Here is a 14,884-nt window from a genome sequence, read left to right as displayed (position 1 = left end):
GCCTCAAAGATAGCAACAAATATGATATTACAACATATATGTGAATACATCATAGAAGCATTATAAACTCAATTCTACTCAAGAAAAAATTAAATAATTTAGGAACAATAGAACTTCACAATAGAAGTGATGATTCTTATAGGTTTTTCTTCACTCTTTCAGAAAAAAAAAATAGGACTTTTTGTAAACATCTTCTTAGCTATCTTTTTTCCAACGTATTACGGAAAACTACTATTCAAATAGTAAATATCTAATTGACGTGGATAAGGTAGGTTTTAACACACCAACACTTTCAGACAAAAACAGGCATTTGTTAAAAGAAATGATTATTATAAATATTTTCTATCTTCTATTCTAACTACATTTTCATAAATAATGTATTTAAAAGTGCTGAATATGGTAGGATAGTCAGCAACGCCAGTGTAAACAGAACATTTTGTTTTCTACTCTGCAAACTTTTTAATCCCATTTTGTCAAACACTGCAACAGTTAAAATATTTGCATAGGGAATAGATAATAGCCCTTTTAACCATATCTCCTGAATTCCAATATAAATTAGAAAATCAAATTCACTTAAAAAAACAATCCTTGAAATGTCTTAAGTTTTATGGAAAAAAAAACTTACGATGCCAACCTTTCAAGTAAAATAAATTTTAAAAAGAAAACCCCAAACTTGTTTATTTTAAAAATGTTTAATAAATTAAAAAATGAGAGGTAGTTAAAAAATGACAAAACCTATAATTTTAATATCATCCTTAATATAAGGCCAGTATTATCAGTGGATATAAATATTTTTAAAACTTTCACTTTAGGTGACTCACTACTATATTTATTAAGTTTAAGTTAAAAAAATAGCCTCCAGGGGATATTAATATTCAAATGCAACACCTTGATATAAATATGACACTGACTTTTCTGTGTGTGCACATGATAGGATACTGTTTTCTTGAGTGTCAAAAGTACATGCCAATATCAGGCAAGTATTCTGTCTTAAAGATTTAGTGGTACTTATAAAAAATAATATGGCAGCTAGAAGATTTGAGCACTGTACTGCCTTTCAATTATGGATGAGTATTAATAGTTTGGTTTTAACATTTTTAAAATAAGTCATTCTGAAGATACTATGAAAACAGTTAAGGTCTGAAGTAGAGAATTATCTTCTTCATAACCCTTACAAAACTTCTCTTGGTTAAAAACTTAGCTTTTCATTGGATTTTGCTTTCAAGGAAAATATGCCACAGGACAGATGCTATTCATCAAAATGTTTTATGATGCTACATTTAGGCATTCCTTTATTAAATCCTTTTTTTAAATATATATTCCAGAAACTAAGTTATTGAGCTTAGTATTTTTTTCTTGCTAAAGTACATACTTTACACAACCGTTTTAGAACTGGAGAGCCAGTCTTTAATAAATTAATTACAGTATTGGACATCTGATATATACATAGATTTTCCTCTATTACAATTAAAAACAATTATCACTCTTTGATTTGTCATTGAGATAGAATATCTTCAAATTGTTTTGTGCTTTTTTTCTCTTTTCTTCTTCTTATTGTTTGTTTTGACTTTTTTTTACATAACAAACTATTCTGTAAAGAAAATGCCACAGTTTTGGCAGTGAACAACCAGAGGAATCCCCCATTAGGATCTCCCAACAAGCAGAGATAAATAGCTCTTTTTCCATGTACAGAAATATCGGCTTCAAAATGAGTATACTGAACACAGTATATAACATGTTGAATACCATTGTTACAACTTAAAAATTGGCTTTTTCTCTCTTAGATTATATTTAAAAATGCAAACCACAGCCAATTTTTTGGCAATTATTTCTATAAGACCATATTGCACAAAAGTCCTTAAATACAGATATAAGTTATGCCATTGGATTCAAGATTACAACAGCTATGTGGCAAATGAAGCACTCTTACTTTGCACATGCAGTCTCTGGGGATGCGCTAGGAGACTGTTCATAGGACTACAAATACAATTTGCTTGCAAGAAGAATGAGTGTTGAATAAAACAAACTTAATTTGGCAATCCATTATTTTTGCGTGGTGGTTTCTCCAAACTTAACCAGGATAACCTTGATAAAAATGGAGACAAAGACCATATGGTTGTATTTTTCACAGTAGCCTGAGGAATGCTAAACTGTAGTTCTCCAGGAACTCAGTTTCTGGTGTAATTTAACTACTTTTATTTCCCATCCCAGCCCTCCAAAATGATTTTTTTTTTTTTAACGAAAATTAAGATTCAGAAGTCGAGCTGGCAGTACTTTCAACAAAGGACTTATAAATTTGAGAGTTCAAAAACCTTGGGAAAGAATCTCTGTGCATTAAGGTATAAATCTGAAGTTGGGCATCTTCATACATGTGAGGATTAGGATCCAACAGATTTCTGTTGATGACCTCTCTAACTCGAGAATCGAGACTGACCTAAAAAGAAATAAGAGCAGATACATTAAATAAATTTTTTTTCAAAAGATCTCAAGTATATATAGTTTTGTGACATTTCAGAGAAACTTCAAGGAGTTAAATCCAACTACCTAAAATCTTGAGGTTACCTTTTTTTTTTTTTTTTGGAGGTTACCTTTTCCAAGACTATATAACCTTGCATACTTGTCTACCTTAAAAGTTGAACTAAAACAAACAAAAAACAACTTGTCTTTTAAACCAGAAGTTTAGTTCACAGATATCCAGGCTTACTGGGATTTATCTTTTCTATGCACTTACTCAGGAGTTTTTTTTACCATTTCTATTCATCGTTGACGCACTGGAGTCAACCCTAGCCAGAAGACAAATTTATCTTCTCCTATTAGGTGACTGCTGAGGTGACTCTCTTGACGGGACAAGGTAAAAATCTGGCAGGGAGTAGTTCTCTGGCAAAAGTCAGCATGATATCGAGTGCTGATTCCTGATAGTTTTATATCCCAACAAATCCTATAGCGTCAAAGTAAGTAAGAAACCAGGACTCTGGAAGGGTGTAGTAGAGCAAAACCAGAGCAGGCATTCTCCATGTCTTGGGGGTACTTGGCAAGGCACAGAGAACTATATAGTCCTTATACAGAGATATATCTGAAGATCTCCATATGAGAGATTAAGGAGAACAATTGCTTAAAGGAGAAATGTGAGTAGGAATTCAGAATACCTGTACAAGGAATCAGGACAGTGTTATTAGAAAGCGTAAATAAAGGGGTGCCCGGGTGGCTCGGTGGGCTAAGCCTCTGCCTTCAGCTTGGATTCTGATCTCAGTGTTGTGGGATCGAACCCTGCATTGGGCTTTCTGCTCAGGAGGGAACCTGCTTCCTCTCTCTCTCTGCTGCTCTGCCTACCCATGATCTCTCTCTCTCTGTGTCAAATAAATAAAATCTTTAAAAACAAAGAAAAGCGTAAATAAATTCTGCAAATGATAGTTTTTTGTTGTCTTTTGTTTTCCTTCACTAAATGCTGGTCCTGTTGGAGCTGGCAGGACTGCTAGAAAGGGAGCTGGGGAAAAATACATAGCAATAAGGACATACTCCGGGAACAGAAATGAGCTCTGCTCTCAAGTGACATGTTGGCAAAACCGAAGAGGCCAGCCATCACAAACTTGTCCTCGTTGGTTTCCTCACTCCTCATTGTTGAGCCTGGACTGGAGCACTGTGATCATATTTTCTGTCTTATGATGTACTCCATCTATACAAACGTTTTATTTTTAGAGCTAAATGTTTTGTCAAAAGCATTTTGCAGAAGCTTTTTTGGTTATGACTTCTTTTCCCACCTCTTGTTCGGATTGAGCCTGGGGTCTGAGACGGTCCTAATGACTGAAGTGGCTCATGTTTCCATCTCGGGGTCCCCAGCTTCCCAAGCTCTGTGGCCCATGTAGAATTGGATTGTTTGCTATACCCCAGAGATGGGTCCTGTGATGGGGAAATGGTGATCCGGACTAAATGTCTATGGCTTAGCTAGACCAACATTATGGAAAAAATTAAATGTCTCTTGGCTGAACTATATATTAATTCTTTTAAAAAAAGTTCTGGAAATGGATCATTTAAGGTTTTATTCTCTGTGTTATCTGAGCCATCTGAAGTCATCACATACAAAGTAATAAAAAATAGAGGTTTTTTATTTTAAAATATTATTTATCTTTCTATCCAATAGGAATGTGTTCAAGCTGATCTCACACTGCAAAGTGGTGTTATGGGAAGGTGAAATCTTACCAAATACACTCAACTGTTTTTGTAAATGTTTTTGCTCCTACTTTCAAACTTAAGAAACTTCTTATTTCAACGGAGTAGGAAATGTTAGATGAGTGATAAAGAAGATCATTTCTCTCTTAAATAACAGCATAATTAAATACAGTATAATTGCTTGTGGTTAGAACCATATTATCTTAAGACAGAAATAAAATACCTTGAATTATTAAATGTCTTAAGTTCTCACTGTATAAATTTTATTTCATTTTTGTGCAAGTTAAAAACCATAGTGAAAGATCACAGAGAAAGTCATCCGACATTTAGTAACCTGTAACAAAAACTCGTTTGCTATTTCTATTTAAAAAAGAAAATATTTACCTTAAGTTCTGCTTGTTTGGAAAGGCTGTCAGTCAAAAGCAGTGTAGAGAGGTCAAATAACAAGGATAAACCCCATGGGTGTAAAAATCTATAGTTTCATCTGGTGGTATCTTTATGCTTCAGACTGTGGAACATCTATAATACAAGTTAGTGGGGGTGGGGGGATCCCAGCACGGGCCTGAGCCATAGTCACCATAGGATTCAGGCACAACTGGATGGCTCATGATCCCATCTAATCTGGGGTCCAGTTCCTACGGGTCTGAGGAGTTTCCCATAAAGAAGTCATCCCAAGGGAAGAGAAAGTTGAGAAGCACAAGACGAGCTACGGTTGCGCAACAGGGCTCTGGTGCTGCTCAGTCCTCACAGACTCACATCTAGGTAGGCTCCTATGAGTTCGGCAGCATTCACCCAGCAGCTGTAGCAGTGCTGGGAACGCTGGCAGTGTTGAGAGGTGGCAAGTGGGGTTTAGAAGGTTTACGGGACTTTGTGGGAGGAGCTTGGAAGCTCTTCCCTCCCACAAGGAGCAGGAGACAGAGGGAGAAGAAAGGCAAGTGGCTTGCAAACATACAAATATGTTCCACCTGTAACCACAAACTAGTTGGGATAAAAACGGCATGAGAGCTGAAGGTTCAGCGAGAGTGTGGAACGAAAGTGGAGGCAACGAAGACACAGGTCTTTCTAGTGTGGCTGGGGAAAACCCGGCTCAAACTGAGTGATACACCCGCTGAAATTTGCTACATTCCCTACCCAGTGCAGGAGAACATGGAGATGAGTGAATGTCGCCAGAGGGCTGCATGCTGTGTGTTGACCCTGCCTTTCTGTTCTAATCATCAAGATGCAATGAAAATTTTGACTTTGTGGACATTTGGGGCAGAATTATGCTGAAAATGATGAATTTTCACTGAAAGTCTTTTTCCCTTGTGGAGATCCTCCTCAAATTAATTAGGTGAATTCCTTAAACAATTTTTAGGTATCATTGATTAGGTATCATTGATGATTATGTTTTTCTCCTCCATTTTTTCCCATTTTATCTTTAATTTTACCGAAGTTGCTTTATTTAGGATTCTTTTTGTAGTAAAATTCTGATTTTTGTTCCTTTTTCCTTTATAAGTTCATATTCAATTTTACCAGTGATATTCTTTTTAATTTTAACTAAACTTGGTTTTCTCATGTTAAATTTTGTGAAGAATATCTGATTCCCCCACTGGTTATAATAAATTTATATCATGTGTACTTTTAGTCATATTCTGTGTTAATTATTTCTGCTGAAAATAATTATAAATTGCAAATAAGACTATTGGAATTGATTTCTTGGAACAAAGATCACTGGATAAAATGCAGTAGCCATATTCCTCGTAGGGCCCAAATGATGGGGAAGTTTATCTTGCTTGTCTAGGGAGAATTCAGGCATGTGGTTATGATCATTATTTCTCATTTTGTCTCAAGTTCTAAGGTTGGGTTTATAGAAATCTATAGAAGTGTCGTGAAGAAAATACTAGACAATGGGATTACTAGTCAGCATATTACACTGAAAGGGCACCACATTTGGAACCAGAAGACCTTGGGCTTCTGTTCTCTCTTTACCAGGTATATAGTTAGGATGTCCTACAATTGTTGTTCTGCCTCTCTGAGAATCCATGTATTTCCTTTGCTGTAAAATGGTTCCCTGTCTCCCAATGGCTAAAGGATTCTTGTGAGACTTATATTGTGATAATATATGTGAGACCATTTTGTCAATAACAAAGTTTAAGCCCAATGTAAGGTGATAATAATAATAATAATAATAATAATAATAATAGGCCTTAAGTATCATGACACCTTTTTGATAAACACAGTGTCTTCAGACTTTCTATCAACCTGAATTTTCCCTTCTCAAAATGACCCTACCTGACTTCTCCTCATCTAAACACCACCACTGACCTCCATCCCCGTTATGTTCATCACAATTTTTAGTTACTTGCTTTTTTATTTTATTTTTTATTTTATTTTTATTAACATATAATGTATTATTTGTCCCAGGGGTACAGGTCTGTGAATCATCAGGCTTACGCAATTCACAGCACTCACCATAGCACATACCCTCCCCCATGTCCATAACCCAGCCACCCTGTTCTTCCCCCCACCCCCTAGCAACCCTCAGTTTGTCTCATGAGATTAAGAGTCTCTTAGGGTTTGTCTTCCTCCCTCGTTTCATTTTTTCCCTCCCTACCCCCCACAACCCCCCACTTTCCCTCTCAAATTCCTCATATCAGAGATATCGTATGATAATTGTCTTTCTCTGATTGGCTGTTTATAGCAGCAATGTCCACAATAGCCAAGCTATAGAAAGAACCTAGATGCCCTTCAACAGATGAATGGATAAAGAGGACATGGTGTGTGTGTATAATACACACACACACAATAGGATAGTATGCAGCCATCAAAAGAAACGAAATCTTGCCATTTGCCACAACATGAATGGAACTAGAGGGTATTCTGCTAGTTACTTGCTTTTGAGATGATTTTTCTGTCTTCCTGAAATGTAAAATCTGTAAATGATAGGCCAGTGTTTTTCTTGTTCACCAACATATTCCCAACACCTAACCCAGTATGTGGCTCATAGGAAATAGTCAAATATTTTTTGAATGAAAATATGGAGGCACAAAGAAATGAATCTAGGAAAATACAGTCTAATGAGTCCTGCTTAGAAAAAACAATTTATGTCATCAAAAATGCTAAATTCACATAATTTTGCTCAAAGGGGTACATACTTGCAAACACAGAATCCACATGTCTATCACATATGCATTATTTTTAGAGAATTTTGGAATTTAAATAGGTTTACTGCTCCCCTCCCCCCCAGATAACAACTGGAAATTCAGATGAAATCAAAGAAGCAAACAACCCCTACCAGTATTCAAATCACCATGGAAGAGAGCCATAAAGTTAGAGATTTAGTGAGTTTTTGAGCTTTCTCCATGCCATTATTCTGCAAAATGAGGAAACTGAGGCCAGAGACCCCTAAAGTGAGTTAGTTGCTCAGTGTCATAAGGATGGTAAGCATGAGGAGGGCTGAATTACAGCTCATGTTCTTTTTTTTTTTTTTTTAAGATTTTATTTATTTATTTGACAGAGAGAGATCACAAGTAGGCAGAGAGAGTGAGAGGGAAGCAGGCTCCCCGCTGAGCAGAGAGCCCGATGTGGGACTCAATCCCAGGACCCTGAGATCATGACCTGAGCCGAAGGCAGAGGCTTAAACCACTGAGCCACCCAGGCGCCCCTGAATTACAGCTCATGTTAAAGAAAATGCCATCACTAAAGAGATCTGTAGAAAACTGAGCAGTTTTCTCCATTTCAGGTATGTCTTACATTTGTTGCAAGATTTGTAATTACTCATTCAACAGCTCAATGCTGTTTATGATAGGTAATAGCTTTTAAATAGACTTTTTTGAGATTTTATTTTTTAATTAATCTTTACACTCAGTGTGGCGCTTAGACTTACAGTTCAAGAGTTGCATGAGCCAGCCCAGGAAACCCAAACAGACTTTTTACTGAAGTTATTCATCTTTCTGGGTTTGTCTTTTCAATACTTAATAAATATAAGCTGCCATCAGCATCTACGATTTGCAGTAAGAGTACTGTCAATCTTAAATTCCTCTTTACTACCCCCACTGATACTCTCTTTGAGAACATCACATAAAAAAATTTACTTTTAAAACATGCTGTTCTGGGATGCCTGGGTGGCTCAGTTGGTTAAGTGGCTGCCTTCGGCTCAGGTCATGATCCCAGCATCTTGGGATCGAGTCCCACATCGGGCTCCGTGCTCGGCGGGGAGCCTGCTTCTCTCTCTGTCTCTGCCTGCCACTCTGTCTGCCTGTGCTCACTCTCGCTCTCTCTCTCTCTGACAAATAAATAAGTAAAAGCTTTAAAAAAAAACATGCTGTTCTTTACGTGTTTTGCTTTTTTTTTAAATTGAAAATTTGTCCTTTCCCTCTCGAAATATACACTATACCAAAAAATAAAGGCTATACTGTCTCCAGATTACAAACATCTATTTTATAATACAATGCTCAAATTATTTAAAATGCATAAAACATGCTCTTCAAGTAATGAAATATAATTTCAAACACACTGGCTTCATGAAAAAAAGTTATCTAAATATAAATAATTTTAAGAATGTAGACTTTCTCTACATTTAACCAAGAGGAACATGATAACTCTTTCAAATTAAGATAAAATGAGTCTAGTGAAGAAAAATGAGGTTCTAGTTAAGAAAGGAATCCTGACAATTTTTATTTAGTCCTTATTTTTAAATGATTCAAATTTTCATGTTCTTTAAAAATATTCAAAGTAAACAGAAAGAGTTACAGAATTTCAGAGGTAGAAAGGCCAGATTATCTAGTCCTCAAATGGGAAATCGATCCCAACTCTAACAGTGTGTAGTCTGGCTGCTTTGAATATTGCGTCGAGAGAAATTCTCTGGTTGAATCTGGGTATAGTAATAAGAACCATGTAAGAAGGGTATGTAAGAACCATGATTGATTAGCCACGTCACTTGGTGGAGAGAATGGAGTAGCACAAGAGCCTTACAGTTGTCATTCTAGATTTGGTTTACTAGTCTCTGTGTCCCGTTTTATCTTTGTTTTGGTAAACAAAGCAACTGAACAATAAATCAGAGAAGTGAACTAATTTTTCCCAGGCCACACGATCAGCTTGAAGCCAAACCAGCACCAGAATCCTATGCCCCTGAATGATGAGTTCAGTGCTCTTACTACTATACAGTCAGGGCTGTCTTGATGTGACATGTTTTCTCTCCAGTGTTGGAAAACAGCCTTGGAAGGGTGAAAACTCGGTATCCTCAGACAGTTATTAATGTATTGTGGCTGATCAGAAATTTTTTGCACAGAAAGGTCAGTGAGATGTAACAGTTTAGAAAGGACTCTGGGGTGGCCAGAAAGTGCATGCCATTTTGTAAGTGTCTCAGTGAGTCAGGTCATGGTTCAAGAGCAAATATATTTATATCATGGCTTAAAATATAACTTATGAACAATTTTCTTTTATAATTGCAAATACCTACTTTTGGTTTATTTGTTTTTGCTAAAAAATAATGATCAAATGATCAAATGTAATTACTATGTTGACAAGAGAACAATCCTTTGGCTAAACAAAGGCACTTACTTTGTAGTGAGTTGGGGGAAACTGGAGGGGGGAAACAAACCTGAGAGACTGTGGACTCTGAGAAACAAACTGAGGGTTTTGGAAGGGAGGGGGATGGGGGGTTGGGTGAGCCTGGTGGTGTGTATTAAGGAGGGTACATATTGCATAGAGCACTGGGTGTGGTGCATAAACAGTGAATTTTGGAACACACACAAAATAAAATTAAATTAGAAAGGAAAAAAGGCACTTCATACAGTCCAATCATTTAGATTCTATGTCAAGAGTTATTTACAAGTCAGTACACAAGTAGCAAAATGATAAGAATGCGCATTTTGCTTCCCTCTCTCTGTGTGTGTGGTATTTTGAAGATATTAAAGAGTGGGTAATGGCCCAAATATAGATACACAAAAGAGAAAAGATATATTTCTGTTACACTAAATATTAGTTCATTTAACTTAGGAAAGGTAGTGCTTTTGATCAGAAAATAATATTTTAATGACTTTTTGGTGAAACTCATATTCAAAATAAATTAGGCTAAAACAAAACTCCATTACTTTTGCAAAAACAATGAAAATCCAATAGTTTATAGTTCAGTAATCAATAACTAAGATAGCTTGAAACTGTGGCCCAAAGAAGTAATTTTATGAAAACTGTTTATTTTACAAAGCTCCAACAATCAGTGACACCTAAAAATCAGGAGTATGAAGACAACGGGAAAGTGTTTCCCATAAAAACTAAAAACTAGTAAATGAAGACTGTGAAATAAAGGAATTCTATGTACTTGATATGGAGAATATTTTTTCTACCCACACTCTTTTAAAGTAGAAGACCCATCATAGATAGTACAAAGAATGGACTAGATAATCGAGGCAATTACCATTTTCACGTGATACATAATATATATTTTGGGGAGAGAAACGGGCTAGATAATCTTCCCAAACAACAATTATGTGCAACAGAAGCACATCACTGGGCACATGTGGAGCGTTGGATATCTTTGCCACGCAATGCAAACTTAAAATAAAAATGAGAATGAAAGGTATCTGCTAATGAAATCCAAGAAGAAGTGGCTAGGTGCTGAGCTTCCAGATAGACTACAAACCTGAAGTGTGTAGTTCTGAGGTTAGAACCACAAAGTAGCATCTCTAAGAAATGCACTGAGGCTACAGAAAAAATTCTGCGCACCTGTTTGCAGGAATACTTTCTCTACATTAATAAGGGACATAAAAAAATAAAACAATCTTTGTATATCCAATTCCAGGTCTCTCATCTTGTGGAGACAATACTCTTGGGGTCCTCTGGAATACCAATGGCGATTATAACTTAACTAACAAATTTTTAAAACTTAACTAAGGTACACCTTATTAGAAGTGAAATAGTTTATATAGCCTTCCAAACATAGACGTGGTGGATTTGTTTTATAGATTTCAGGGTGAGGGGTGTAGGGCAGGTTGGGGCCACATCACGGACTGGCGGAAGCCCCAATGAGCAGAGAATATTTCTAGGGAATTTCTAGGCAATGTTGTAGAGGGGCACACAGGAGAGGAGCGTGGAGCCGAAGGCGCCAGGTCAGGACATTTCAGTGCACAGAGATAGGAAAGACAAAAAGAGTGTGGTGTGGAGAACAGAAGGCATTCAGGAACCTCTAAATTCAAATGCCTTAAAGCATGTCTGGAACTCTGTCCCTCAGCACTGCAGAGGCCTGGCTACCCTACTAATTCCTCCCTCATAAATCCTTTTCACTCTGGCAGCTGGAGCATTACTCAGGATCAAATTATTTTTTTTAAGTTAATGGAAAAGTGTTACTTTGTTTGCTTGAAATGTTCCTTATTAATTAGGCATGTTTCAGCAATGGCAAAAAAAAAAAAAAAAAAAAAAAAAAAGCTTGCACTTTCAGTAACAGGATAACCGAAATAAATAAAAGAATTGCTGTTACCCATCTCTCTCCTAAGAATATTAATGGGTCATAAAGGCCCATTCTATAATCCTGTAAAAATTCTACCATGAGCATCAATAAACATAGTAGCTTTTTTTTTTTTTTTTAAAGCTCCTATTAGGGGTTTTCAAACTAGTGTGTACGTGGAAAGCTTGTTAAAAGTCCAGATTCCTGGGCTCTATTTCCAAAAATTCAGATTCAGAAGTCCTGGGTAGGCCTCTAGAATTTGCTTTTCAAACAAATGCTCCAGGTGATCCTTAGACAGGAGATCTGGGGACCACACTTAGAGAAAAACTGCCCCACAGTAAATTCTTCTTTTCCTCTTTAGCGTAAGTCACTGTATTAAGCAAATTGTATTTAAGAGGCTTTGCAGTGTTAGTTCTGAAAAGCAAGTAGCCAGCCCCACGGTTCAGAGAGAGATAAATGATCAAAGCATAGTGGGGAAACCTAGCCTTCAAACGTATGTTCAGGTAGGTTCTCAGAGTAAAATCTAAATTATCTCCCCAGGGAAGCCTTCTAGCCTGTCCACACCCCATGCATTACCCAACGTGGACAGAGGTCCCTTTGGGTTCATCCTTGGTCTTAGGAAGCCCATAAATATTTTCCAGATTTTTACCTCTTTTGGTGATAGTATAGAAATGTAATCTTCATAGATCATTCTGGCCTTTTCTTCAATTACTTTTTTGTTCTGCTCTTTCTTTAAGTCTTCACAGGCAAGCCAGAAAAGTAGGTTCTCTTCACTGTATTCTGTTCGGAGAAACTCTCTGAAAAGGTTTCTTCCTGCTGGGGCCTTCATCATCTTGTCAAAATTTTGAGACCAGGACAAGACTTCATCTGAAGTTGGGTTTTGGCTGCAAAGACAGAATTGGGCCATTATCAAAGGCAACTCTGACCAAAGAATCCTTGGTCCGCTGAGAGGAGAAGACAGAAACTGCTGTTCATTTGCTGCCATCTAGTGGTCATTGACAATTAGTTTGCTCTGATCCGACAAGTAATCTGTGAGGAATCCGCTAGTTATTTCTGGGCATTGAAAAAAAATTCGTTTAGGCACAAATGTGTGTTAGGGAGCAAAGCATTCAAACAGCAAAGGGCTATACACACTATTTCGCACGGTCATCATAATTCATAATGAAGCCATGAAGCCTGGAAATGTTCAACCCTTAACAATATATTGCAAATTGACAGACACCCTCTGCATTAATTTGAAGGCAAACTGAATTTTTTGTTTGCGTCTTTTAATTTATGAATTTATATTTTTTGATGTATATTTTAACTTTAAAGCCATAAGGTACTGCTTCTCTTTTCCTCTCTGACAGGTACTTTTTCATTTGTCACTGGTTCTAAAATAAGAATACATTGTACGCACTTGTCGCAGGTTTTCCCAAGCTCTAGTATTACTCCATTAAAGTATTATGAATAAAGTATTACCCATGAATGGAATTATTAGAGTTAAAAATCTCAAGGCCTTTATAATGACACTGAGACTTTCTAGATACTCATATTTAGGTTTTCAGTGACTATGTTCATGCAGAAACCACCAGTTGTTAACTTCCTTTGGTTATACTTCAAAGAAATGGAAAGAGAAGCTTAGAGATTCTTAGGGTTACATTGATCCCGATCTTGCTTTCCTATTCATCGGTTTATTTAAGAATTTTCCAACCTCCTCCAAAAGTTAAAAAAAGGACTACCCTATGATCCAGCAATGGCACTACTCGGTATTTACCCAAAGAATACAAAAGCACTAATTAATTCAAGGGGTACATGCAGCCCAAGGTTTACAGCAGCATTATCTACAATAGCCAAATGATGGAAAAAACACAAGTGTCCATCCCTTGATGAATGGGTAACGAAGACATGGTGTATATATACAATGGAATATTACTCAGCAATGACATGGATGGAACTAGAGAGTTCCATTAGAGATTAGAGAGTTAGATAAGATAAGATAGAGAATTAGAGAGTACGCTAAGTGAAATAAGTCTGAGAAAGAAACACTATATGATTTTACTTATATAGGGAATTAAAAAAACAAAACAAATGAACAAAGCAGGAAAAAAGGGGGGGGGAGCAAAGCAAGAAACAGACTCTTAACTATAGAAAACAAACTAACGGTTACCAGGAGGGAGGTGGGTGGAAGGATGGGAGAAATAAATGATGGGGATGAAGGAATGTGATTGTCGTGATGAGCACGGGGTGTTGTATGGAAGCACTGAATCACTGCATTATACACCTAAAACTAACATTATACTGTATGTTAGCTGGAATTTAAAAAAAAAATTTAAAAGGGGAAAGAAAAAAAGAATTTTCCAACCCAAAATACATTTGGTCTAAGAAGTATTTATATTTTATTTTTTCTTATTTTTTGACCAAGTATATTAAATAGATTTGTTACTCATCCAAAATGTCTGAACTTCTTCTTCCACTTAAAAAAGTTTAAAGGTAGAAAAATTACGATGAGGCACCAACATTAAAATCTTTTCAAGGAAGCACCTATCATCATACAACTAATCGACTTGTATTTTAATTTTATTCTGTAGATACTGCAATGAGAACTTGGTTCTCATTCTGGAGAAAATACCTGGGTAGAATCTGTTCTGATGGAAATGGGATCAGGGACCAGCTGGGTGCCCTTTTTAACTAACTGAGGTAATTACATATCTTTTTCTGCGTGTTTCAGACTCTTCCCTGAGGAAGAGAAAAGCTTAGAAAAAATATTCACGGAAAGAGAACAATTAGGGCAATCAGGGCCTAATTCATCTTAACAGTCGTTACTTTTTGAAAGAGAGAGATAAACTCAGGCAGTGTTTTAGCTGATAGCTTAACACAGCTAATAGAAAAATTGATGAAAAGCAGTTGCCGTCACAAAATAAGATCTCCCAGACCGAGAAGACATTCATTTCACAAAACCATGCTGAGGAGCACTGGGACACGAGGGCTAATGCTCCAGCACTGAGTAGATGTAAGCGGTGTACGAGTACAAGACACAATTACAAGGGGAAGTACACTTACCATTCCTCTAAGACCTGGATGCTCTCCATTTTTGTGGTATGCGTGGGTCTTCCTGCATTTCCCCCTCTTTCTTCATTCCTAACAGTGAGGCTGCAAGGCAGTATAACATTTTATTTTGTCTAGGGAAAATGAATTATTTAAAGAAAAGAAAAAGTTTGAAAGTGTGAAAAAGTTTGCAGGAAACTATTTCACAGAAGAATTTTATTCTCAACTATGTGAGAATATACAAAGTACACGAAGAGTGACACCATT

The 14,884-nt window shown here is 36.6% G+C and overlaps 1 protein-coding gene across 2 annotated transcripts in view; it reads right to left on the bottom strand.

The window, feature by feature from the left end:
- Positions 1-672: 672 nt before the first annotated feature.
- RGS17 (regulator of G protein signaling 17) overlaps positions 673-14,884 on the bottom strand; it is an 89,356-nt gene continuing 75,144 nt past the window's right edge. For both annotated transcript variants that reach the window (XM_046006610.1, XM_046006609.1), the window contains 3 exons: positions 14,633-14,722; positions 12,240-12,474; positions 673-2,434 (listed from right to left, as the gene is read on the bottom strand). In XM_046006610.1, the coding sequence (XP_045862566.1) occupies positions 2,246-2,434; positions 12,240-12,474; positions 14,633-14,722 (514 nt within the window). In that variant the 3' untranslated portion in view covers positions 673-2,245. The remainder of the gene's footprint in view (positions 2,435-12,239; positions 12,475-14,632; positions 14,723-14,884) is intronic.

This window comes from Meles meles, chromosome 5 (assembly GCF_922984935.1).
Source record: "Meles meles chromosome 5, mMelMel3.1 paternal haplotype, whole genome shotgun sequence".
In the NCBI taxonomy this organism is placed as follows: domain Eukaryota; kingdom Metazoa; phylum Chordata; class Mammalia; order Carnivora; family Mustelidae; genus Meles; species Meles meles.
This window is presented reverse-complemented; position numbering and strand designations above follow the sequence as displayed.